Source organism: Syngnathus typhle, linkage group LG7 (assembly GCF_033458585.1).
Source record: "Syngnathus typhle isolate RoL2023-S1 ecotype Sweden linkage group LG7, RoL_Styp_1.0, whole genome shotgun sequence".
NCBI classification, from domain to species: Eukaryota; Metazoa; Chordata; class Actinopteri; order Syngnathiformes; family Syngnathidae; genus Syngnathus; species Syngnathus typhle.
The window spans coordinates 5512556-5539021 of record NC_083744.1 but is presented as its reverse complement, the minus strand read 5'-3'; the positions used below and the strand labels follow the sequence as shown (position 1 = coordinate 5539021).

At 44.1% G+C, this 26466-nt stretch overlaps 3 protein-coding genes across 9 annotated transcripts; 2 read left to right on the top strand and 1 right to left on the bottom strand.

Moving 5' to 3' along the window:
- The first annotated feature begins 321 nt into the window (after positions 1-321).
- Positions 322-8493, top strand: caprin1b (cell cycle associated protein 1b). 2 transcript variants are annotated; one of them, XM_061283343.1, is made up of 18 exons: positions 322-483; positions 1103-1267; positions 1449-1511; positions 1591-1677; positions 1776-2005; positions 2079-2161; positions 5256-5471; positions 5561-5610; positions 5699-5782; positions 5936-6106; positions 6248-6356; positions 6437-6498; positions 6593-6682; positions 6866-7012; positions 7166-7319; positions 7414-7587; positions 7764-7870; positions 7957-8493. In XM_061283343.1, exons 2-18 carry the CDS (start codon positions 1103-1105, stop codon positions 8041-8043), a joined length of 2079 nt encoding a protein of 692 aa, XP_061139327.1. In that variant the 5' UTR covers positions 322-483; the 3' UTR covers positions 8044-8493. The 2 variants fall into 2 exon arrangements, with proteins under 2 accessions (XP_061139327.1, XP_061139328.1); XM_061283344.1 differs by lacking the exon at positions 322-483 and adding an exon at positions 614-762.
- A 284-nt stretch (positions 8494-8777) lies between these two features.
- Positions 8778-20610, top strand: nat10 (N-acetyltransferase 10). 2 transcript variants are annotated; one of them, XM_061283744.1, is made up of 29 exons: positions 8778-8903; positions 9265-9385; positions 9465-9556; positions 9638-9809; positions 9898-10020; positions 14061-14122; positions 14190-14304; positions 14387-14494; positions 14794-14927; positions 15031-15124; positions 15193-15291; positions 15360-15496; positions 15633-15757; positions 15825-15975; positions 16149-16245; positions 16322-16438; positions 16516-16617; positions 16686-16760; positions 16935-17051; positions 17120-17253; positions 17344-17392; positions 17680-17770; positions 17839-17946; positions 18016-18188; positions 18281-18400; positions 18524-18622; positions 19197-19270; positions 19346-19426; positions 20102-20610. In XM_061283744.1, the coding sequence occupies exons 2-29, from the start codon at positions 9272-9274 to the stop codon at positions 20244-20246; spliced, it is 3108 nt and encodes a 1035-aa protein (XP_061139728.1). In that variant the 5' UTR covers positions 8778-8903; positions 9265-9271; the 3' UTR covers positions 20247-20610. The 2 variants fall into 2 exon arrangements, with proteins under 2 accessions (XP_061139728.1, XP_061139729.1); XM_061283745.1 differs by lacking the exons at positions 8778-8903; positions 9265-9385; positions 9465-9556; positions 9638-9809; positions 9898-10020 and adding an exon at positions 13933-14014.
- adal (adenosine deaminase-like) lies at positions 20270-26263 on the bottom strand. Of its 5 annotated transcripts, none has more exons than XM_061283754.1 (12): positions 26000-26263; positions 25303-25351; positions 25107-25209; positions 22832-22962; positions 22685-22745; positions 22524-22611; positions 22367-22445; positions 22180-22306; positions 21880-21960; positions 21308-21446; positions 20998-21098; positions 20270-20743 (listed from the first exon to the last, which is right to left on the bottom strand). In XM_061283754.1, the coding sequence occupies exons 1-12, from the start codon at positions 26082-26084 to the stop codon at positions 20552-20554; spliced, it is 1236 nt and encodes a 411-aa protein (XP_061139738.1). In that variant the 5' UTR covers positions 26085-26263; the 3' UTR covers positions 20270-20551. The 5 variants fall into 5 exon arrangements, with proteins under 5 accessions (XP_061139738.1, XP_061139739.1, XP_061139742.1 ...); XM_061283755.1 differs by having other exon boundaries at positions 25194-25209; XM_061283758.1 differs by lacking the exons at positions 22685-22745; positions 22832-22962 and having other exon boundaries at positions 25194-25209; positions 26000-26262.
- Between the last annotated feature and the right edge of the window lie 203 nt (positions 26264-26466).

Genomic DNA, 26466 nt, shown 5'->3' with positions numbered 1-26466 from the left:
ATAGTCGGTTGCAGAAAACTAATGTAAAGCATTTATTTGGATTCAACCACAGTACCACACATCTCCATCAAAGCTAATGATTGTGCAGATTTTCCTCCTGGAAGCTTACGCTTATATGCCTGATTGAAGTCAACGACAAGAATGAGCGTATTATTACTAAAGTTTTATTCAATTCGTGTAATTACTTTCTAAAAATATTATTAAGAAATCTTCTTGTACGACCATGTAACCATGTAATTTTTAAATGTACATTTTTAATTTTATTTTGACTGGCATATCTCGGACAGCACAAAACGGACATTCGACTTGATAAAGCGGTTCTCCCTCCTTCTAGCCGTCTCAGTTGTCGGTGAGGCCGGCGGGGCGGATCCCACAAGGAGTCAAAAAGAAAGTAAAAGCAACAAAGAACACCAGTAACAATTTAGCCGTCTTGTGCATTTCTCCATAAATCTCCCCGGTGGATATATATAGAAAAAAATCAAGGTGGGTGAAATTGCTTGCTGTGCTTCGCGGAGGAAGCGAGGCTTGCTAAGCTAACACACCGCGAGGCAAGCAAGGGTTGCGCGATAAGGCTAATTGCTAACGGGTTAAGCTAACGGTGGTGCGGACATTTTAGCAAACCTCACAGATCACTGGACAACTCGCCACGGTGGAGCAAAGATCTGATTAAGAACATTTTATTACCAACTCGCTCTGAAAGGTAGCATACACTCATTCCAGAAGAGTGTTTTTCCCCGCAGTACATCGATTTAGGAAGGAAAGGTAACGGTGGCTTGTTAATAACCTGCTTGGTTAAGTTTATCACATTACAAGACAGTTTTATACACCACAATGTTTGACGAAGACTAAGAGTCATCGGGTTTATCATTGTGAAGTATATTTTTATCCTTTCATTAATTAAACACATATAATACGCTTAGTTGTTAGTGTTAAAGCCAACTTTAATTTTCTGTCATTTCTTTCTTAGATGTTTTTTTCTAAAATTATTTTTCTTTAATTTGCTTGATGTTCCACAGTCGTGTAGCTTTTGCTTTCTTGGAAGTATGAAGTCAATGGTTCAACCATTGTTAACATTCTTTAACTTCTAAACTTGAATTGTCAGATGCCCTCTGCAATGAACGCCAATGGAACAGCGCAGTCTGCCAGCCCAGATGTGGGATCCGCTCCAGGTGTCGTGGGCAGCCGCGCGCTCAGTGGGCCGTCTGAAGTCCTGAAGCAAGTGCTTCAAGTCATTGATAAGAAAGCACGCAACATGGAGAAGAAAAAGGTAAACAGCGTGTGATGAGGCAGGCACTCATTCTGGTTTCAGTGGTACTGTTGTAGGTTAAAGGGTGGGCCTTAAGTTGTTAAAAATGTCCTAATTTTACTCCATTGATGTTTTCCATCCAGGAGTATTACCTCCTGATGTCATTACTTAACAGAATAACATTTGACTTTGTCCATCACAGAGCAAACTGGATGATTACAAAGTCCGAAAGGATAAAGGCGAGAGTCTTAACCAGGACCAGCTGGTGAGAACATAATCATTCAAGCCAATCTTTACCAATCTGTTTTGTCAATAAAGACTCATTTTATCTTTTCTCATATCAGGAGGCCCTATGCAAATACCAGGAAGTCGTCAATAACTTGGAATTTGCCCGGGAGTTGCAGAAGACGTTTGTTGCTCTTGGTCAAGATGTAAGGATTGGGTTGTGGGTCTTGTGGATCTTTTTTCATCCCATGAGTAGCTATAATAGTGTGAAGCTGTGGATATTTTTTTAATGTGTCGTCATCAGATCCAGAAGGCAGTGAAGAAATCTAACCGACGAGAGCAGCTGCAACGAGAGGAGGCGGGACAGAGGAGGCTGAAGACGGTTCTGGAGCTGCAGTTCCTCCTGGACCGCCTGGGAGACGAGATGGTGCGCCAGGACCTGAAGCAAGGATCAATGCTGCTCACAGATGTGGACCTGGTGGCCTTCGATCAGTTCTACAAGTTGGTCGGCCCTGATCGTGACCAAAAAATTAGGTTGGTGAAGCTATTTTTTGGTAAGCATGAATCGTTGTGCTTTTGTTATTGTGTCTTAATCTCATCTGCTCAGGTTGGTTGACCAGTACGAGGAGGCATCTGTGCACCTTTGGGACCTGCTGGAAGGCAAGGACAAGGCTGTGGTTGGCACAACTTGTAAGTCCTCATTGGAAATTGAAATCTGGGAGTCCTCATTGGAAATTGAAATCTGGGACAAATAGTGGAGCAATTACGCAAGATTTGAAGTGTAACCTGTTTTAACTGAGGAGTTTGGTACAGATTAGATCGCATTCCGCTTTTTGTCACAGCTGCTACCAGCATTGATGCGCATCCGTGTGTTCGCAAAGTATGTGTTTGACAAATATCACTCTGGTTGACTCCGTAACTGCGGGCTCTTTTTTTTTTGGCACGCACAACAATATGATGGCGACTGTTTTTGTATTATATGTATGCTCGCAATCAGTTTTTCTTTCCTCTATGGCCCATAGCAACATTTGTCTTCATTTCAGGTGATGAAATAACATGGCCGCGCTACTCATTTTGGTTGCCACAGGCTTTATAGGCACTTTTCAAATTTATTTTATTTATTGTTGAATGGGAGACATTTGGCGTGCGATGAGTTCAACCACAAAAGCTTCACTTTTTGTATAAGTGCAAGGGAAGTTGTTTACACAGTATTTCACATATAAGTATTTTTGTCTTCTTCTGGTCACAGTACTTCTGGTGTCCGTAATGTGTTAGGAACTGTTTGTATGTGTGGTACTGTACCGTGATGTAATGAGGAGAGCTTATGGATATTGGTGTAACGCATTCTCCAGTCTCTTATTGCTGCATTCTACTTGGGTGAGGACTGTGTGGGGGGAGCTTATGCTGACTCAGCAGCGAGGCATTTCGCGCCAGAAGCCTTGTCATCTGTGGTTTCACTTCACTGGTTAGATCAACGGCCATACGCTGAGGATGCTGGTGAACCAGTACTGTGTAGGCATTCATTATAAACTTCTCACCTCGGTGAGGGACGTGGGCTGATGGTGCTTCTGGCAATCTTGTTTTGGTGAATATAGTGGGAAAGATTGGCAGTTCTCCAGCTGGGATAATTGCATTCCTTGTTTTGTACTCCATAACAGATTGCCATTGTATTACAGTTTATGTGATGTTCCTGGCTTGCTGAAATGAGTCTGCATTCCGCAGTCAGGTGAAAATCTACTCGGGCCAGCTGCTGCTTGTAATTGGATATTCAAATAGTCTATGCATGATGATGTTTTGGCTATCTGGGGAATACATTGGATTCATAGTTATTCTTCAGCTGCCATTGCAGAGATGTTTTTGCAAAACGCAGGCCACCCACAGCTCACCTTCCAACTCGTTCCTGCTTTTTCCATCTCCAAAAATATTTCCAAGCTTAGGTCCATATGACCTTATTCTGAACTAGAATGAGCATTCATGCTTTTGTCTCCTTGTGTCTTCACTTTTGCAATTATCTCCTCAGCTTTCGCAACAAAACTTTTTAGGCCATGTAGCGATGGCTTGCTATGTTTTGTAAGAGCCTGCATGTTTTAGGATTTTTTTTCTATCTCTTTCTCCATTTTAGCTGTGGCTTACAGAGCCCCCAATGGTCAGGCATTCTCCATATGATACCTTTTGGATTTAGTCTCATTTTATTGTCCCGTCTTGATTAGTGCAGTCTACTGACTGACTTTTGCTTACTGTATGTCCGTCACACTAGATTAAAAACATCTGTAGAGTGGGTCACAGGCTTGCAATCTATTGGCCCTGAATTGTGGCATGCAATATTTTTCAAACTAAACTAAATTATTGTTTTGTTTTTCTTCTATTTTCTTGTATATGCAAAATGTTGCTATTCAGTGTTTTGTATGTGGGGCTTTATTTTAACTACCGTCATTTTTGGACTAAAGGTCGCTCCGGAGTACAAGTCGCATCAGCCATAAAATGCCCAAAAAAGTGGGAAAAAAAACCCATATATAAGTCGGTCCGGAGTATAAGTCGCATTTTGGGGGGCAATTTATTCAACAAAATCCAACACCAAGAACAGACATCAACGAGCAACAACAGGCTAAATGATAGGTATGCTAACATGACAAACACACGAAGAGCTGAGAACGGGCCTGATGTAACATTCAGAGTTAATAAAAAAAAAAAAACACTATTACATAAATAACACGTATATAAAACCATCTGTGTCACTCCAATTCATTAAATCCATCGATCGTCCTTTGTCAACAATGAGTGCGCGCTTGCACTTCAAAATATTCCACAGGCCCATATAACGATATATAAATTAGATATCAAATAACTATTGTATAAGTAATAATATTATCAAACCATCTGTGCACTCTAAGTCATTAAGTCCACCGATCAAATTCCTTGTCCTTTGTCAACAACGCCGCGCGTGCGCCCTGACGGCAGCCTTGTCGTTATTCCACAGATCTACTATATAACTAGATAGTAGCGTTAACAAAGTACAAGGAAAGACGTGGGTTTGGTAAACAGCTCTTTATTTAACAAAACAAACTTTCAGGCGTGTGGCGGCGTGGACTTCCAGCCACGGAGGTGGAAGAGAGATCCATAGAATAGGACCGGCCGTGCGTAAAAGCCATGACCGAGCCCCATCCACTGTCCCCGGACAGCCACCCGGCCGAGCGCCGGCCCTCGACTTCAATCCACGGAGGTGAAAGAGAGCTCTGTAGAGTAGGACCGGGCGTGCGTAAAAGCCATGTCCGAGCCCGTGGCCAATCTTTGTCCTTTTTGTAAACAACCGGCGCGCCACGCCGTGTCGGGCTGCTGACGTCACTTGAAATTCAAATTACAGTAATCCCTTGCTACATCGCGGTTCGGTTATCGCGGTGTCACTTTTTTTTTTTTTTTTTGAAAAAAAACAAGTCGCTCCTTATTATAAGTCGCCCCCCCACCCAAACTATGAAGAAAAAACGCAACTTATAGTCCGAAAATTACGGTATTCGATGAAGCATTTTGTTCAGTCTTCTCTGTGAAATGTATAAATAAAACTCTGGCTTTCAGATATGTTTTTTTCAAACAGTCCTTGAAATCTCATCATTGGCTATTGTTTTTCTTTGATTTTGATGTTTGTTATAGGATTGGTAATAATACAGCCCTGATACCATAGGTACATTTTGAATTCTTGTTGCACTTTGTTTTCAAGTCAAATAGCTGCCAAAGAATTCACTTTTCATCAGCGGATTTGCTAACTCAGTTGCTTTTGTCATTTGTATAGACAAAGCTCTGAAGGAGAAGTTGGACCAGGTTTTGCTGAGCGGTTACTTTGACCAGGTTCCAAGTCACCAAAATGGAGTGTGTGGGGAAGAGGAGGAAGGGGGAGAGGCTGAAGATGGCGTGGAAGAGGAAGTGCAAGTTGAAGTGCCAGCCCCAACCTCGGGAACAGAAACGGTGGCTCAATCGTCTGAAGCTGAAGAGCAGCCTGTTGATGCAGGTCAGGGCGGAACTTCTCTCAAGCCACACAACTAATTGTGAATCATAATTGACGGCTATGCACTGAGCAAAAAGTTTCTTTCTTTACAGAACCTGAAATCGTTGAGTACATGGAGCCCCTTGCAGTGGAAACAAAAGAGGTTAGTAGTTAATGTTTCTCCAGCCGGTATGTTTTTTTTGCCAACTGATTCTAGCACTGATGTTTGCTTTTATTCGTTTTACTTCCAGTTTGTAAACAGACAGTTCATTCCAGATGGCACATACAGCAGCAGCAAACAAGAGCAAGGGGATGAGTGGACCACAGAAACTGAGGTGCACTGTCCAACTGTTTAACCTAGTCACCATTTTGTTTCATTACATACATTTTTTTTTCCATCTAGTCTGTCATCTGTTCTGTTTTTATTTTTATTTGATTACTTTCACCTGTTCGGTAAATGTCAAGTCTGTGCTCTGTGTGCCTCACAGGTGATGGCTGCCATGCAGCAGCAGCCAGTCCAGCAGGCCCTTCCCCCTATTGCCATGGAGACTCACCCTTTGACCTTGGTGACTCCTGTGCCGTCGACTGACCCCATGGTCAGGAAGCAGGTGGTGCAGGACCTGATGGCCCAGATGCAGGGAACGTACAACTTCATGCAGGTAGGACTGGACTGACAGCAGCTGCCTACCCAAATTCCCCAAACCTTCATATTAGGTTCTCGGGTGACTCTAAGTTGTCCATAGGCTTGAGTGTGAATGGAGGTACGTTTAGGACAATGCTAATTGGACCTCTGTTCACAGGACTCCATGTTGGACTTTGATGGACCGCCCATCGACCCTGCGATTGTATCGGCCCAGCCCATGAAGCCTGGTCAGCCTATGGACCTGCCACCGATGATGTGTCCTCCAGGTAAACCAGGAGACGAGAAAAGTCATTGGCATGGCATCTTCGCAAGGGGGTTTCTTAACAAAGCCTCCAATTTCGTTTAGTTCATCCTGACTCACGGCTTGCGCAACTCAACACTGTTCCTGTCCAAACTGAGCCTGCACATGTGAGTGACTTGACGATCCATGCTTGTTTTTTTTAATAAACGTTTTTGTCCATCTGCTATGGCGTTTTACGTGATTTATTTATTTATTTTGCAGGTACCCATCGTCTCCCCAACACCACCACCCATGTATCAGAATTCTCATACGCCCGATTCCCGACCAACAGAAGCCATTGACCCCATCCAGGTAAACAAGAAAAAACTGTTGGATACATGCAGACAGTGTTATCTATATTATTTGAGGTTGTGCTTACATTGCAAAGGATTGTAACAGTTGTGTTCTGTCAAATTGTTTGAAGTGAAAATGCACCATTAAAGCTCGGTTTCATTGTGAGTAGAACAAAAATGATAGCTTCTCCGTTTTGGACAGACGTCCATGTCCTTGCCGCCGGAGCAGCCTCCGCCATCTGCTTCTCACCCGCCTGCCTCACAGACCCCCGTCTACCAGCCTGTCCCCAAAGCTCCTCACAGCAGCGGCATCAATGTCAACGCTGCACCATTCCAGTCCATGCAGACGGTTAGGGCATTTTGTGGCTATGCTTCATCACTATCAACGTATATTTGTTGGCTCCATCCTCCCCAACTCCTCTCAGTTCCTCTATTATGGCACACCTGGTATGCGTATTCGGCCTGCCCTCTTCACAAAAATGTTTCCCCTGGGTCCCTCTAGGTGTTCAACCTCAACGCGCCAGTCCCGCCTGCGAGTGAGACGGAGGCTTTGAGCCAGCCCGGCCAGTACCAGAACAGCTTCAACCAGGCCTTCAGTAACCAGCCTCAGCATCCTGCGGAACCAGCAGAGATGCCGCCTGAACAACTGCAACCTGGTGGGCAACCCCCCTTTCCCATCCTATCTGTGCTTATTTGATGCTTTAAACCAAGAATGGAATGAATTTTAGAGTTGGTTTTGTTTGAAAATAGTTGGTGCCTTCCATTCCCAAGACCAGCCTGGAAGCCATCAACAGCCGCAGCAAGGCCCAGGCTTCAACAGGCAGCCTCAATCATTCTACAACAGCCGAGGCATGTCGCGTGGTGGACCCCGCAATGCCAGAGGCATGATCAACGGCTACAGAGGCTCATCCAATGGTTTCAGAGGTTAGCTTTTCCTCGAGTCAACTTTGGATTCATTGGGTACTACGACAGAACAAAAGTCAATTTTCACTTTTATAATACCGTTACAAGGTGTATGTACAGTCACATGTTTTTGTTGATGCCTATCTTATTTTAGTTGATGGAATTAACTCTGAAAGCAAACGCGTGTTAATTCCTAGGTGGCTATGACGGTTATCGCCCTCCTTTTGCCAATGCCCCTAACTCTGGTTACGGACAAACTCAGTTCAACACACCCCGGGATTACTCAAATGGGAATTATCAGAGGGTATGGAATTCTTATTCAAAAGTTTTTTATTGTTATTATGGTCTTGAAAGCTAACAAAAACTGTCCCTTGTCACTGATTGCTCAAGGATGGTTACCAACAGAACTACAAGCGCGGAGCCGCCCAGGGACCACGAGGCGCTTCGCGAGGCAGCAGCCAGACAATAAGATCCTGAAAGGCCTGTTGTAATGACTGAATAAATGCACCACACTGAAAATTCCAAATTCAAAAAATATTTTCCCCCAAGCTCACTCTTGCTCTCTTCAATATGTTCATCATTGATATTGATCCTGTCTCCTCCAATCAAAATAGAAACTGCTTTGATATTGGAAATGGGAAATCTTGTAGTCTTGACACAAGTAAAGATGTAAATGCAATCAGCTATTTACAGAGGCCATGTGATAACAATATTCCTGGAAACTTGAAAGATTTCATAAGTTATTTTTTGTATTAAAATGCATCCGCCACTGCTGGTCCAATCCATGGGAGTTGATTCCCCATTCTCAGTTAATGTCATTTTGGTTCTGGAAAAAACAAACATTTTATGTTCAACAAGTTCCCTGTCCTTGTTTGTAAATTGATGTTACTTAATGGGTTTCAATAAAGTTGTGTTGCATACACAAGATTCTGGAGTTTATTGTTTTCTTGAATATAATTCGCTACATTAAATGCAGTATGTTCTATTGTAGGAAATGATTCACTGTTATTAGCCTACATACCATCTTATTTACTTTTGGTTAATGGTCACAGCGAGATGAAGCCTCCCGGGTGACTGGGCAAGTTATAGTAACAAGTGTAACTATTGTTACATGCTAGACACAACCATCAAGCTAAAGGCATTTGTTTTAGACTGCACGTGCAAAAAAGCACTACGGATGGGCAGGACCAATGTCGCAGATATATGACGTCACGCCGAGGGGTCCTTCATGAAACGCGTCTCCCTCCATGTGAGTTTATCAACACCACGATGGCAGCATTCATCTGAACGAAAGTTTCGACTTCGGGGATTTATAGGAAGCGTGTTAGCAGTAAGAGGTAACGTGGGAATTGTTATGCGTGTATCCAAAGGTCGATTGTTTTCTGTTGTTTTACATCGACAAATACTCAGGCAATTTACTGTGAATGAACAGTCACGTTGACGCTTGCGATGTTGTGAAGCAGGCTGAAGCTGTGAAAAGATCCTCTTAAATCACCAATGACCAATTCCTACTTTTACCTAGCACGCCGTCCTCGGAAAAACAGAATAGGAAATGCACTTTTATTCCGTATCAATTTCATTTATGTTTGCCAGCTTTCACCTGTTTCTCTTGATGTGTCGATGTGGCCCCTAAAAGCTAGAAGCACTTTGTATAACATACTAGCTGTTACAACATTAAAGGAATTATTGTGTCCCCAGTACAACAATGGCAACTGTCCGCAAGAAGGTTGACAACCGCATTCGGGTCCAAATCGAGAATGGAGTCGCCCTGCAGCATCGCACCATGTTTGTCGTGGTGGGAGATCGTGGAAGAGACCAGGTAACGTCAGGATTCTTTTACTGGCTTTGGGGTTGTTGGAACTCATCAGAATGACAATTTATTTGGGCTTATGGTCTAGGTGGTGATTCTGCATCACATGCTGTCCAAAGCAAGCGTCCGAGCGCGACCTTCTGTTCTGTGGTGCTACAAAAAAGAACTTGGCTTCAGCAGGTGACAATACACGTCCTCTCCTCATATTTCTCTTGTGTTTGCTGTTTTTCACAATTGGCCCCCACGTGTGTGCCCAAGCAGCAATCGCAAGAAACGTATGAAGCATCTTCAGAAGAAAATAAAAACAGGCACATTGAATCTGAATCAAGATGACCCGTTTGAGCTTTTCGTCGCTGCCACTAACATTCGCTACTGTTACTACAATGAAACCCACAAGATACTGGGAAACACTTTTGGCATGTGTGTTCTACAGGTGAGTCCATCAGTACTTTTTTTCTCATCCAACATTGCCCACGTGAAAGTGGAGCTGAGATTGTGATCTTGTTTACATTCTTACACAGGATTTCGAAGCCCTCACTCCCAACCTCTTAGCCAGAACTGTTGAGACAGTTGAAGGCGGCGGTATAGTAGTCATACTGTTACGGACAGTGAACTCCCTCAAGCAGCTGTACACAATGACTATGGTAAGCCTTTTGAGTTCTCCTTATATAATTTTATAATATAAAATTAAATTAGCTCCCTTTGAATGAAGTGAATCTAGCCAAACTGCACCTCTAAGTTACATCATCATCATCATCATCATCGGTTTAAAGTCCGCTTTCCAGGCGCCGCTGGGTTGGACTGGGTTCTCGATATGGCTTTCTTCCACCGGGAACGGTCCATGGCCATCTCGTGGTTGATGCCGAGTGCCTCCATGTCGGCTGCCACCGTCACCTGCCAGGTCTTTTTAGGTCGGCCACTGGGTCTTGTTCCCTCTACGTTATACGACATAACTTTCTTCACCCAGTCGTTCTCGTCCTTCCTCACTACATGTCCGTACCATCGCAGTCTGCCTCTCCTCACCACATCCACTATGGCCTCCACTCCCATCTTCTGTCTCAGCTCTGCACTGCTCTTTTCTTCCCTCATTGAAACACCACACATCCATCTGATCATTCTCATTTCTGCTCTGTTTAGTTTGTCTTCGTGTTCTGTTTTCAGGGCCCATGCCTCACTTCCGTACGTCATACTACCTCTAACACAGGCTGAGTACACTTGGCCTCTCATCTTCAGGGATGGGGCCTTAGATGTTAAAAAGGGCATGAGTTCCCTGAATTTCTTCCACCCGCTTCTCACCCTTGTGGTCACTGCTAGGTCCACCCCCCCATCAGCGTTAATCATGTCTCCAAGATAGCAGAAGCTGCCCACCACCTCGTACATCTCCCCATCTACCACGAGCCCCTCTCGCTCAGCTGGGTTTGCTTGGGCGACTTCTCCCCTACACCGCTTGCAATGGAAGGTCTCACTTGCAGCTAGTAGGCTGCCTTTTACTCCACTGCATCTTCGATGTACCCATCTCTGGCAACCCTTGCACCGGATAGAGTTAGCTTGCACTCCCTTCCCGCAAACTCCACATGGCCATGCTCCTGACTGCGATATCACTCCCAGGCCAGCACCACCGACCATGACCTTTGATTTTGCCGCATTCACCTTCATTCCTTTCACTTCCAGGCATGTCTTCCAAGCCGCTAGCTTGCTAGCTAGGTCTTCTCGGCTGTGAGCCATCAATACCAGGTCATCCGCGTAGAGCAGCTCCCATGGTAGTCCACCCCTCACTTCCCTCGATACCACATCCATCACGATAGCAAACAGTAATGGGCTGAGCACTGATCCCTGGTGCACCCCTACCCTTACTTCAAACCCATTACTGTCGCCAACTCCTGTTCTAACAGTTGTGCAGGCTCTGCAATAGAGAGCCATCACAGCCTTTACCAGTCCCTCTTCCACACCCGACTTCCTTAGGGCCCACCTCACCACCTCCCTTGGCACCCTGTCGAACGCTTTTTCCAGGTCGACAAAAGCAAAGTACAACCTCTTCCTCTTCGCCTGATGTTTCTCTTGCATCTGTCGGATGACAAAAATTGCATCTGTTGTACCTTTACCAGGCATGAAGCCATACTGCATCTCGTCCACCTTTACCCGTGTCCTCACCCTCCTTTCCAACACCCTCTCTAATAACTTCATTCCATGCTCCAGCAGCTTTATAGCCCTGTATGACCCGCATGCGAGTGGGTCCCCCTTCCCTTTGAATAGAGGCACCAGGACGCTTCTTGTCCATTCCTCCGGAACGTGCCCCTCAGCGATGACACTGTTACACAGGTCGGTCATCCACTGCACACCGACGTCTCCCGCTGCCTTTAGCATCTCTGCCACCACTCCAGATGGTCCAGCTGCCTTTCCATCCTTCATGGCCTTCATGGCTTTTCCCACTTCTGTCCGTGTGATCGGGTCACATTCACCCTCCACTTCGTCGCATCCTGTCTCACCATCCCAGTCATTCTCCACATTCAGCAGCTTCTCCATGTACCTCCGCCATACTTCCTTCACTTCTCTGTTGTCTGTCACGATGTTGCCATCCTCGTCCTTCACACAGTTTGCAACGGTCACATCACGCCTCTCCTTAACCATTTGCTTCGCTATCTTGAAGAAGCTCTTTTGTCCTCTCTCACTCTCCAATTCACTTGCAAATTCTTTCCTCTTGGTCTCTTGGGCCTCCCACACCGCTGTCCGTGATGCCCTCCTTGCCTCTACATACTGCACTCGGTCTGCCTCCCTTTTAGATTTCTTCCATACTTTATGGCACCTCCTCTTCTCATTCACCGCTCTTTCGACGCTGTCATTCCACCACCATGTCTCTCTCTGTCTTGCTTTACCCTTTGACCATCCGCACACCTCCTCTGTGGCTTCAAGCAGAGCCTTCTTTATTGCCTGCCACTTGCCATCCACACCACCCGACTCCATCATCTCCTCCACTTCTTCTGCTATATACTCAATCTTCTCCCTAAACTCGTTTTTATTCCCTCCGCTATGTAGCTTCCACACCTTCAACTTGGGAGGATACTTCTTAGCCCCCACATACTTGATCCACAGAGTTAGGTCTCCGATGACTAGGCGATGCTGAGATACACACTCTTCTCCGGGGATTGCCTTGACATCCCTAACCAGGACGCGGTCCTCCTTTCTGACCATGATGTAATCTATTGTGCTCTTGCAGCCACCTGAACTGTATGTTACTAATTTGGCTTCGTCCTTCTTGAAAAACGTATTGCACAGCACCAGCTCCAGTGCGTCGCCGAACTCCAGGATCCTCTCTCCCTCTGCGTTCCGCATGCCGTACCCCTGTCCCCCATGCACCCCCTCAAAGCCATCTGACTCCCTCCCCACGTGTCCATTCAGATCACCTCCCAGAATTATAACCTCATTCTGGGGGATCCCTGACAGCACCATGATGGCCTTGTCCCAGAACGCATCCTTCTCGTCCTGACTTCTGCCAACTTGAGGGGCATAGATTGAAATTATGTTTGTCAGACGCTTCCCAACGATCAACTTCACAACGATGATCCGCTCATTTACCCTGCTAACAGTTAGCACTTGATCTATCCACTTTTCAGCAATAAGTACACCAACACCACCAGTCCCTTCGTTGCAGCCTTGCCAGAAGAACTTGTACCTTCTGCCGATTGCACCCAGCATCCTTGCACTACCACCCTTCCATCTCGACTCCTGGACACAGCAGACATCCACCCTTCTCCTGTGTAGAGCATCAGCCACCTCCCCCGATCGGTGTGACATGCTGCCGATGTTCCATGTAGCCACCCTAACACGTGCCTCCTGCCCCTCTCTCTTCCGGTTCAGGCCTCCCCGCAGTCCATCGGGCTGAGGGCCGTCATATAATCTACCTGCGGTTTGGCCTCCTTTTCCATCATTCTTTTTGTCGTAGGCTGATGAAAATGCCCACGGAGTACTTAAGGCTGTACCCCGCCTCTCCTGTGTTTGTCTAGCCATACTGAGAATTTTTGGAGCAAAAACTTTTTACAGCCGGATGCCCTTCCTGACACCAACCCAAGGGGAAATTGATTTTTTGTAGGGGTTGACTCCCTTAGCCCATTCCTCTCCCGAGGAGCCCACTGGGCAGTGGTACTATTTAACCCATAGTTGGGGGCTGGTTCGTGGGCACCAGGGCGTGTCCACACACCGGTGGGCCTGCGTGCCGCACGTCTAGGGGCCAAACCTCCTCCGAGTCCCTTGTAGTTTAGCCTGGGTCCGTGTTGTACCCAGTTACCATGTGTCGCCGCGTGGAGGCACTACATAGGGCTTGCTGTTAGAGAGGCTGTGTACTGGCAGGGAGAGACTTACGCACTCGGCTCTCCCGTTCGCATACTGCTAGCCAGCGGTGAGGGTTGACAGTGAGAAGTGACATGCACTGGGCACTCCACCAACACACTAGACGCATCACAACAACCCGACTTGGTGTTATGAAGTCAGACACACTTATGAAGTCAGACACACAATTTTATAATATAATATATATATATATAATATATCAATATATATATTGAGACAGTTGAAGGCGGCGGTATAGTAGTCATACTGTTACGGACAGTGAACTCCCTCAAGCAGCTGTACACAATGACTATGGTAAGCCTTTTGAGCCTAAGTTACATCGATGAAACTTTTCTTCCAGGACGTGCATGCTCGGTACAGAACGGAGGCTCATCAAGATGTGGTTGGAAGATTCAATGAGAGGTACATTTTGGTCACATTTTGGAACTTTTTACAGTAATTACTAAGTGCTCCTCTTGTCTTGCCGTAGGTTCATCCTGTCCCTTGCCTCCTGCAAAAACTGCGTTGTCATCGACGACCACCTCAACATCCTGCCCATCTCCAGCCACATGGCCAACATCAAGCCTATTCCGCCCAAGACGCAGGTGCCCGTACATGAAACGCCGCCTGCTCATTTGTTGGCTCAGCGCTCTTGACCTTATCATTTCCCCACCATTTTTTCCTCAGGAGGATGGTTTGTCTCCAAAGGAACAGGAGTTGAAGGACCTCAAGGAGACTCTCCAGGACACTCAGCCAGTGGGTGTGTTGGTGGATAACTGCAGGACCATGGACCAGGTGAAAATCTGTCTGATTGAACAGTGAACCACAAAATCTTTTTTTAATTCTAGTTAAATTTTGAAAAATAAAATGTAATTTCATTTAGGTGTTGCTTCAAAAGACAAAGACATATTTTTTCAATTTTAGTTTGAGTTATTTTGTAGTTTTCGTTAACTAAATAACTTCTACTCAAAACATCAACCTTGGGGTTATCTGCCTCTTAAAAACATCTGCTAACGATTCAGGCAATTTTTTTAATGTAACATCCATTGTCAGGTGAACGTCAGAGATGTTGCAATTTATGTGCTCTTCTTCAGGCCAAAGCCGTGCTGAAGTTCATCGAAGCCATCTCGGAGAAGACCCTGAGGAGCACCGTGGCTCTGACGGCTGCTCGAGGCCGAGGCAAATCTGCCGCGCTGGGGGTGGCTGTCGCCGGAGCTGTGGCTTTTGGGTAGGAATAAACCAACAAAGCATAAAAATAGGGCAATATGTCTCCTGAAACAACATCATGTTGCTTACAGAATTTGCTAAATGTGTTCTGATGTTGTTTCCAGCTACTCCAACATTTTTGTAACCTCCCCGAGCCCGGACAATCTCCATACCATGTTTGAGTTCATCTTTAAAGGCTTTGACGCACTTCAGTATCAGGTAATGTACATGAGCATCATGTCGCCGGTTTATCTGCCTGCGCTAAATGTCGTCTTTATCTGCCGTAGGAACATCTGGATTATGAGATCATCCAGTCGCTGAATCCCGAGTTCAACAAAGCGGTCGTGAGGGTGAACGTCTTTAAAGAGCACAGGCAGACCATTCAGGTAAAGCCGCTTTTCACGTTTTGCTTTTCAATGTGCGCATTGCGAAACACAAACCTCTTGGTCTGCAGTACATCCATCCGGGCGATGCTGTCAAACTGGGCCAGGCTGAACTTTTGGTGATTGATGAGGCTGCAGCCATCCCGTTACCGCTAGTCAAGAAACTGCTGGGACCTTATCTGGTTTTCATGGCCTCCACCATCAACGGGTCGGTACAATTTCACTGAATGTGGGGGTACACATACTGTGTACTGTGAATATAAAAAGTCTACACACCCCTGTTTAAATGTAAGGTTTATATGATGTGATGTCAAAAGTGGATCTGATTCTATTTGACTTTGCAGCTACGAAGGCACCGGTCGCTCTCTCTCCCTCAAACTGATCCAACAATTGAGGGAGCAGAGCGCAAACAGTCAACAGAACATGTCAGCCGAGAACAGGAGCAGCATCACCGCCAGGCTAGCAGCAGGTACGCATGAATTGTACATTAGCGTAGCCTTCGTAGCCACTGACTCGTTTGTGGGCTCCCCGCGCAGCTCGCACGCTCCACGAGGTCAGCCTGCACGAGTCCATCAGGTACGCAGGGGGCGACGCGGTGGAGAAGTGGCTCAATGAGCTGCTCTGCTTGGACTGCCTGAACATTCCTAGACTCATCTCCGGTTGTCCTCTTCCACAAACATGTGACCTGTATCCTTTTTGAAAGGAGTTCAACATCCTCGATGGCTCGACGGCTTGTGACTGCTGTGACTTAAGTCGCAGCTGCTATGGGTTCATCAAAATAAAATCTCTTTCGTTCCAGTACTTGAATACTTCCTAAATTTAGTAGAAACCAATATTGGAAACTTAACAAGCTGTGGTAGATATTACGTGAACAGAGATACCCTGTTTTGCTACCACAAGGCGTCTGAGGCCTTCCTGCAGAGGCTGATGGCTCTTTATGTGGCATCGCACTACAAGGTGAGCCCTTAAAATGCTCCTCCACTCCTTTACTTCTTCTTCGCTCCACCTACTCACTTCTTTTGTTCTCCTCAAGAATTCCCCCAACGACCTGCAGATGTTGTCTGACGCGCCGGCCCATCACCTCTTCTGTCTTCTGCCGCCCGTTCCTCCTACGCAAAACTCGCTGCCTGAGGTCCTCGCTGTGGTGCAGGTAGTAAACATGGAAATGGACCAGAGCCTGTCCTGTGCATAATGTTCCAAGTAAACAATTTGAATGGGAATATCCAGGTGTGTCTGGAAGGCGAAATATCCCGACAGTCCATCCTCAACAGCCTTTCCAGAGGGAAGAAAGCCGCAGGTGACCTCATTCCATGGACTGTGTCTGAACAGGTACACATGAGCTGGATCATAAAATTATCATTGTTTGGAATTCATCTCATTGAGCCTTTGGTGTCCAGTTCCAAGATCCAGAGTTTGGCAGCCTGTCTGGAGGCAGAGTGGTGCGAATTGCAGTCAATCCTGACTATCAAAAAGTAAGAGGATTTTTTTTTTTTTCTAATTATTACTTTTGTTATCTTTCCATGTTGTGTACTATAACAACAGTGGGCAAATCAAACTCTATAAAAGCATGCTTAGATGAGTTAGTTAATATTAGCTAATACATACTACATTGGATGTAACTAGAGATCTTTTTTTTTGCCTGACAGATGGGCTACGGCTCACGAGTGCTCCAGCTGCTGCAGATGTACTACGAGGGCAAGTTCCCCACCATGGACGAAAGCACCGTGCCGCAGAACAACGAAATCACTACCGTCAGCAGCGAGGTACGGGCGTCTAAACGGCTGATGGATTTGGACCAATTAAAATGAGACACAAATGACTTTGTTTTCAGGCCGTCACGCTCCTGGAGGAGGTGGTGACGCCTCGCAAGGAACTCCCGCCGCTGCTCCTCAAGCTGAGCGAGAGGCGAGCGGAGCGACTGGACTATTTGGGGGTCTCCTACGGACTCACAACTCAGCTGCTCAAGTGAGGACGCTTTGGTGTGGAACAAGCACAGCAAGGTCGTCCGTGTTCTCCTGTGAAATAATTCTTCTTTTTTTTTTTTCAATCTGACAGGTTTTGGAAGAAAGCAGGTTATACTCCGGTCTACTTGAGACAAACGCCTGTAAGTATGACGATTACTGCGGCTAGATTTGCCCATTTACAAAGGACTCAACTTTATTTACATTTTTTCAAAATACCTAATTTTTTCCCAGAGAAAGGCAAATTATTAGTCATTTTTATTTACGAAAACAGTTGCATCTTAATATAAAATGGCTTTGCGATTATATTGTGATACACCTTTAAAAAATGTAACTAAAATTTAACTACCAATTCAGGTAAGGTACTGTAATTTCTTTTGTCACAACAATTATTATTAGTTTGATAGAAAACCCAATTGTGCTTTGGCAGAACGACTTAACAGGTGAGCACTCGTGTGTGATGATAAAGGAGCTGCACAGTGAGGAGCAGCAAAGCCACTGGTTGTCTGCATTCTGGAAAGGTACGTAAATGTCCACACCGCTTCTCTGGTCTTCAGCTCATGTAACTGAACCTTGTGGCACACTTCAGATTTCCGCAGGCGCTTCCTGTCTCTGCTCTCCTACCAGTTCAGCAACTTCAACCCGAGCCTGGCCCTCAGCATCCTACAGAACAAAGGCGCCAAGGAGGCCACGGACAGTAGGTGGACACGGGACGGCTCCTCGACGTCGACTCTCCTATCTCACTGGTCCTCTCTGCTCCCGGCAGCTTTGAGCGCCTCGGAGCTGGCAGCTCACTTCAGCCCCTACGACCTCAAGCGTTTGGAGTTGTACTCGCGCAGCATGGTGGACTACCACCTCATCATGGACCTCGTCCCGACCATGGCGCGTTTGTTTTTCCTCAAGCAGCTGGGTGACGTGTCTTTGTCAGCGGCGCAGTGTGTAAGCTTCTTGCTGTGAAACCCCAAGCTAAAGAATTGTTAGAAATTTTTGGTGCTTTTGAAGCTCTGTCTAAATCGGAAAGTGTTTTCCAGGCAATGCTGTTAGGCGTCGGGCTGCAGCACAAATCGGTGGAGAAGCTGGAGAAGGAAGTGGAGCTCCCAAGCTCGCAGCTCATGGGGCTCTTCAACCGCCTCGTGCGCAAATTTGTGCAAGTACGTTCATGCTATTAGAGCCTGACCGATTCATCTATTTAATTTCTCTTTTAAAATTGGTCTCATATATGTTTTTCACTGTTTCGGTGCTTTATCAACCTCTCTGTTCTCTGTACGTTGTAGATTTTTACCAGCATCCAAGAAAAAGCCATCGAAGCAGAGATGGCAACAACAAAAGACGTCACCATGGAGCCGACTGTCCGAAGCCTTCAAGATGATTTGGTATGGCCGTTTTCACAAAGCCTTGCCAACATATTTAGGGGCAAAGCAAATTGACACCTGCTACCTTTCAATTTTTCATTATTCCCAAATAAAAGCCAATAATTAAAATTTTGGGGTATTACCTCTAATATTCACAGTTCTTGAACAATTCAACCTGTTCAAATTTATTTTTTCGAAATCTCAAAATGAAAGACCAGAATTAAAATTTAGGGGATTCACCTCTACTTTCCACATTTCTTGACCAATTTAAACCGTTCCAACTATTCAATTGGTGGGGTTGATTCAAACTGTTCCAGCTTACTGTTCAACTCATTCCTATTCTGTTTCGTCCTCCAAAATAAAATTCTGTGTGGAAAAATAATTTCCTCTCACAAGTACAGTAAAACTATATGTGAAATGCAATCGTCTTTTTAATCCCCAAATTAATTTAATTACAGTGGAGCAATTATTTAGTCGTCTTAAAAATAAATGTAAAAGTTTTTTCATTCTGCTATCTATAAAAGAGACACTTTTTCCGTAAAATGAATGCTGTGACAACTAAAAGTTGATAAAAGATCAATTCTTCTTTGATTAGAATGAGGCGGCAAAGGAGTTTGAGGAGAAACACGAGCAGGAGAAGGCAAAAGTGAAGGAACTCGACCTGGAAGAGTAAGCAGGCCACGTCTTAACTTGTGACAAATGACAAGCTTGATGCTGATGTGATGTCATCCTTTGCGGTTCCAGGTACAAGATCCGCGGACATGACGAGGAATGGGACGAGGTGCTGAAGAAAGCTGGAAACACGGCGATGGTCAGCATTAAAAGGTGGAGTAGCAACACTCTTCACCGCAAAGGCTTCATTTGCAAGTGGTTCAGGTTTCAAAGTAGGTTTTCAAACCAGGGTTGTTTAGGGTTTCAAAGTAGAGTAAGGGTTTCAAGGACATCGGCCCTCGAGGACTGGAGTTGCCTACCCATGCATGCTATTTTTAGTTTAAAAAAAGATTATGCATATTAGTTTTTGTTAGTAAAAGATTGACTGATAATGTTTTGTTTTTACTAAAAAAAGTAAAGCTTTAAGTAAAAAAAAAAATTACTATGTATAGTAAAGCATTTTTTTTTTTAGTAAAGCAATGAACATGTATAGTAAGGCTTTTTTTAGTAAACAAAATGACCATGTATAGTAAGGCTTTTTTAGTAAAAAAAAAAAATAAAAAAAAATACCATGTAATGAAAACAAAGTTGAACAAATAATAGCCTTACTGTAAGGCTTTGTTAGTAAAAAAAGAAAAAAGAAATGACCATTATAAGGCTTAAGGCTTTTTTTTTGTAAATATACATGGTACTTCGGACCATGTATAGTAAGGCTTTTTTTGTAAATAAAAATAATAATAATTACCAAGTATAGTAAGGCTTTGTTGGTAAAAAAAAAAAAAAAAACTAAGGCTTTTTTTCTTTTTTTTTAGCAAATATAAATGGTGCTTTTCAATCTGCTCCCAACAGTGACAAGAAGAGAAAACTTGAGGTCACAAAGGATGTGGCGAGCAATGGTGGTCTTCAGCACGGGAAGCAAAAGAAGGACATGCAGCATGGAAAATTCAAGAAGAAAGACAAACGTGGAAAGTTTGGAAAGAAGGCGATCAAGTAAATTGAGGATGAGGTAAAAAGGACTGCAATGTTTTTGTTTTTTTAATTGGAGGCAAGAAATGGACAGAAGTTTAGTTGCTTATTTTTCTTACATCACAATCATGTGTGCCTAATATATTCATACATAGGCATGTCTACATTGTTGTATTCATTTAAAATTATACAAATCACCACGAGTGTCAAACAACAGTTTCAAGTGTTTTCACTTTTTGTAATGTTATAATTGCTATGAAAATGTAAATAGGTAGTCGTTTTCCCTTTTCTATAAAGTGAGGTAAGCGGTTGGCTGACACGTCGCTGAAGTTGTCATTTGAGAACGTGTGGCTGTATTTGAGTCCACTTGTGCTTCAGTTGTTGCTTGACCGCTTCCTCGGCAAAAATGAAGTCAATGGCTTGCTGAGAGAGCGTCCACACAGCCTCCCGATCCAGACCAAATGTGGATGCAGCCAGCTGGTATTCCTGAGACAAGTCTGTACTAAACACGCCTTTGTCGTCAGTCTGCCGAAGGACAAATCATCAAAACTGGTGAATGACCAGTACAATATAGAAACAACTTTGAAGTCACTAGCTAATTTTTAGGCTCACACTAAAATGACAACTTTATGTACAAGGCAACATGTCTCAATTTATTCACAAGACTAATGTGAACAGCATTGTGTAAAGGTTGTGGCCATTAAAGATGAAAAACAAGGATGAAGATCATGAAGTACCACAGTACCACAACAGCTACTTGAAAGAGAAGAGAGACTTACACAAATGACACTTGGGTGTCCCAACTGGTACCAATATTTGAAGTGATGCTCGGCGTAACATGGGACAGTTTGTCCTTTGACGTTTGATGTCAAGCAAAGCTCTGGTGGAGGAAAGAACATGTTGAATGACACTTGGGTATTTGCTTGCCCCCATGAGTAGAATAATGACTAACGTGCACTTTTAACAGCTTCAAGTTACTGCTGAGGCCAACTATTGCATGCGTCTGACATGTCACTCCATTAGTGTGCCTTAGTCATTCTACTTGCGCATTGATTTGTGTTGCTAGTGTGGGCAAAGAGCATGCCTCACCCAAAGGGATGTTATTCTTCACCACCTGGTCAACGAGGCTTTGCGATCCACCCGCGTCAGGATGCAGAAAGGTGCCGTGACCGATGCGGTCTGGCGGAAGGTTGAGCAGCAGTTCTGACTCCTCCAGCTGAGATGGCACCTGGGACAATTCATCACCACCCGTCAGCATTCATCCGTCTCGGAGGCCTACGCATTTCATTAGATACACTGTCTCACTATGCTATTAGTGACTCGGTGCTAAATTATGATTATATAAATATTTTCAGCTTTTTTTTCCCCCTCAAAGTTTAGGGCTAACTTTGTAAAAGTTCCTTGTTTGTTTTAAGTTTATCAGTTTTGACAAAAAAAACACCCTTATTCTTGATTTAATCATTTTTGCAATTTAGCAATCTACAGGAAAAAAGTCTTGCTCCAGTTTAGACGGATTTTGTCAAAAGCAACGTTACCTGAACAAGGTTGATTGTCTGCATTGAAGTACTGCATCACAGTGAGACTTGTTTCTAATATTTTGGTTGCCAAGGATCTCAATAGGAAGACGTTCCAAATATTGAGTGCATGTTTGCATGTCTTACTTCTGAGAGGTGCAGCGATAACTTGAGTCCACTGTTCTTTGCTCGTTGTAAGGCAGGAAGCAGGTCTCTACCGTGGCCCACCTGAAAAATAATTATAATAATAATAAAATAATTCTGTTTAACCACAATTAAAATGTAATGTCTGATTTTCATTTGTTAATTTTCTTTTTTTTTTTTAAATATCAATTTTTGTCATGCTCAAGTTATTTCTTTGACTATTAAGCCTATTGGTTATTTTTTATTTAACAGAAGGATACCAAGAATTTGTCACTACGTGACTGTGAAAACATTTAAACGTACTGTCGGATCCCCACTGAGATCAAGTCCAACCACCAACCCATCAGCAGACAGCATGAACTCCTCGGCCAGCTTCACCGTTTCCATGGCAACCTCGGTCCCATTTCTGCGATCGATGGCTACTAGAAACCTGCAGTATAAATGACGGTAAGCGTCTCTCGTGAGAGAAGAATATTATTCATGTGCTTACCTGACATCAATGTCCACCTCCTCTTTACACTGCTGGATTGCTTTTATTACAGTGTCCACATAGTTCTTTTTAGTCAACCCTGAAAATCAACAACATATTAGTAACAACATAACTCCCGGTGATGGGTAAATTAAATAATCCATTCAACATCTCAAACCTGTTTTCTTCTCCTCTCTTGGTGTACTCCTCAGCTCTAAATATTTGACGCCGTCTGCAGCAAATTCTTTGATTACATCTGTCGCCACCTAGAATGGAAGCCTGAACATTGCCACGGTGCTTTGGGAGAACGTTTTTAAAAATGACATTATTGATGATCACCATCAGGATGTCCTCCTCCGTGTCCACCAACTGATGAATGACCTTGAAGACCTGAAAGCACCTGTAGCACGCCATGTTGTCATAAAAAGCTGCTGCGACCAAGTGCTGATTAGAGCGCACATACAGTAAGCGGTCTGGTCTACGTACTCATCCAACGTTCTCCGCTGGCCTTTGTCGATGGCCGTCATGTGATGTTCAATGTTAAGATGTGGCTTACGTTTAATGAGCTTCTCCATGGTCTGGAAGCTCACCGACCCGTTAAGGTGAGCGTGCAGCTCCTGGTAGGAAAATGAACTCAATCTAGATTGCCTAACTCCCCACTGGCTTTCAAATACTACCTTTAAAAATAACTGGCCGATAATTTTGACTCACCACTTTTGGGAGCTCCCGATAAAAGACATCGCTATTCTCCTCCATCGTTAAAAGAACATAAATATCGACGAGTTTGTTAGCAATGAAGAGTTTAGTGTCTATAAGACGGCGGGCCTTTCTGTGTTTTCAGGAACTATTTGGCCGTGACACACGCTCAAGTGCAGCAAACAAATAATCCGTGTGTGCAGAGAGAAAGGTTCCGGCTCTTTGTGGCAAGGCCATTACTCAAGCGATTCTCTACATCAGGGGTCCCCAAACTTTTTCCTGTGAGGGCCACATAACCTTTCCCTTCTCTGATGGCGGGCCGGTGGCAGTTTGTAACAGAAAAAGTGTGACGATCGTAGGGGAGCTTAAAAAATTTATTGTTTTCCAGAAAGCCACACATAACCAAATAACGGTTATTTAATAACCCTTTCCAGGTTCTTTACAGAAAAAAAGTCAGGAAACAAATAACACTATTAATGAATGAAATAATAACTAAACCCTCTCTGAGTTCTTCACAGAAAAAACAGGAAATAAATAACTAAATAACTCTCTCTGGGTTCTTCATAGAAAAAAAACCATGGAACATTAACTTTCTGTTGTGCCATGCACAATCTTAACAGATAAAAGTTCAGCTCAGTTGTCAGAGCAGAACCTCTCTGACACATATGAGCAGTCTCTTAAAGTTCTTGTGTTCCTTCCTTATAATCCTTTTGTAGGTTCCAGTAGGCTTGTAGACACCGCTGTCTTTTTTGTTAAAGTTTGATAGTGCGTCATAGTCTGGAGTAAAATTTGTTGTGGCAATTCTTACGCGAGATCCGAGGTGTTGGTCCGTTTACCTCGATCTGTGACGGGTAGATGTTGACGTTCATGTGGCTGAACGTCACGTCGCGTACGTCGAGCCAAATTGGCTCTTTTAAACGCTCGGCACTGTGTTCACCCTGCTTTACTTGGGCGACATTTTAACGGAAGGATTCCAGGGGAAGGTTTGTGGGTGGCCTTAGGGCAAAACTGCATCTGAAAGCTCAGCGCGCAAATTACAAGAATGCTGTCGTCACAGCCCACGCTCTAAATTCGGGACTGATACAAATAGAGCGCGAGTGCGCCATGTCCGTACACGCACTTGTGAGTGTGCACCGAGCTTTCTGACACGGCTTCCGGTAGTAAATGCGCAGGCGAGCGCTTCCCCATCTACTGGGGAAACGCAGTCATTGCAGGCAAAATGAGCAAAAAAAAAAAAAAAAAAGTTTAATAATACAATTTATTCAGGGTTGGCGGGCCGGATTAAACGGTCCCGCGGGCCGTGTCCGGCCCGCGGGCCGTAGTTTGGTGACCCCTGCTCTACATATTTAGCCATTTTCAGCAGTAAAAAGCTTAATAATTTGTATTTCAATCATTTCATAACTTTCATAACACAAATTATTTTCCATGTACGACCTATGGCTGCAATTGTGACTTGATGAGACAATACACCATAGTTTTTTGCTTTTGTAGTGCTTTGGAAAAGAAGTATAGACAAACATTTGGAGGGCGACAGGTTAGTGTTTGGGTATGACTGTAACTTGAGACGTGGTCTAAATTTAGCTCGACTTTCTGCCACCAAATTGTGACTCCCTCAGGCACATTTCCAGCGACACTCCCGCCAATGCGCTGCCAACAAAAATAAAGCCCTTATAAGGGCTGCTCGACTTTGCAAAAATTATTAGTCATGATTATTTGGGTAATAATTGGAATCACAATCATTCAAACAATCACCCCACTTTGGGTCCACGTGAAAAGTGGCACAAAATACTTATAATGGAACAGACATGTTAACTGATGCGGGAGCTAATGAACAAACATAATTTGGGCATAAGATTCAATTCGCTGGAATTTTCCACAGGTGCAACGTTCCGACAGCGTTTCTGAATGTGGCTGGTAGGAACTGTTCCTTGACAACCTGCTTCATTTTTAGCTCTCCTGTACATCACTCTGGATCCTGCAAGACTTTAAATAAAGAGCAAATAGTGCATGCTAAGCAAGGAAGAGTGTTTCCTTCAAGGAAAAAGAACAGACAAACAAGCTTTGCCTGTATAGCCGCAATGATAGTCAATAGATCTCCTTCATTAAAGGCGAGGTTAGCTTTATAAGATGAATCTGTATACACACTCTGTACCTTTGGGCCATGGTGTCTATCGGAAATGACATAAATCAAAATGTAGGATTAGTTTTGTGCTTATATTCATCAGACAGTCATTGCATGTTCCTGCAGATGTTTTTTTCACCTTTGACATGGAAAGACAGTTGAAGTCCCCCTCCTATGTAATGCTCCTGCTTGCAAACATTACATTTAAGAAACAATCAGTCACAACTGAGCAAAAAGTTAGCTGAATTGAAATAAACTTTCCACTTCTCATTCTTGTACTTCCAAATTTGTCAAATAAAATACTGTGCTGCCATCTAGGGGTTGACAATGGAATTACACCAGAAATAAGCAGGGGTGAGAACTGTTAGAAACTGCTAAAAGCTGTGAAATAGAGAGGACAGATTTGCAAACATTTCATGTCAAATCGCACGTAGTATACTAGTCATGATAGACATCTATTACAGTGCAGTAGATGGATATTTTGATCACTCTAACCTGTTTACTTTCAAATCTACTTCTTGGGTTAATATCCAAAGACTGCAAACATCTACCTCTTTGTTTAAGCACAGGTCATTAACAACTTTTTTTTTAAGTATCTTGGGTCCTGTCACGTTGCACAAGAGTGGCTTCATAGGCCTGTTGTGCACACTTGTGGTTTCAAGATTATATCTTCAACCTTCTGCTGAACCCTCACAGATGCTGAAAGCCCAGGAAACAGGAAGGAAGACCAACTTAATAAAATAAAATACAAGATAAAACCCCCATTTAAAAAATCCAAATAAAATATAAAAACATGATAATCCCTCAAAATGATCTAAAATAAACATTGACTATACCTGGTTGCAGTTCAAGATGACACAAATATGGTAATATATACAAACTGCTAGAACAAGACAACGTCCAAAACCACGCCAAAGTCATCGAACGTCAAAAAAAAATGGTCGGGGTGCAGAGCCTAACACTTTGGAGCTATGAAATGAAAGTAAAATTACTCCGGCACGAGGAAAAAACTTGTGGACAAAACGCGACCACAGCATACTGGTAACTCAGTCACACCTCCTTCAGTCGAAGCGTTCAAGTTTTTCCTCCCGCTAGTGTTGGCTCGTGAGTGAACGATTCGTTCAAAGGAACGGATCAGATTCCTTTCAGTGAACAAGAGTCAACGAATCACTTCCTAAAGTGATTGGTTCTTTTTTCAGTTCATATGACTTCGACCAGTAGGTGTTGGTAGTGCGCATTGAAGCTGCTGCCACCTCGCCGAAAAACAAAACGAAGAAGTCGTGAGTTGCATTTCCCGTTCACC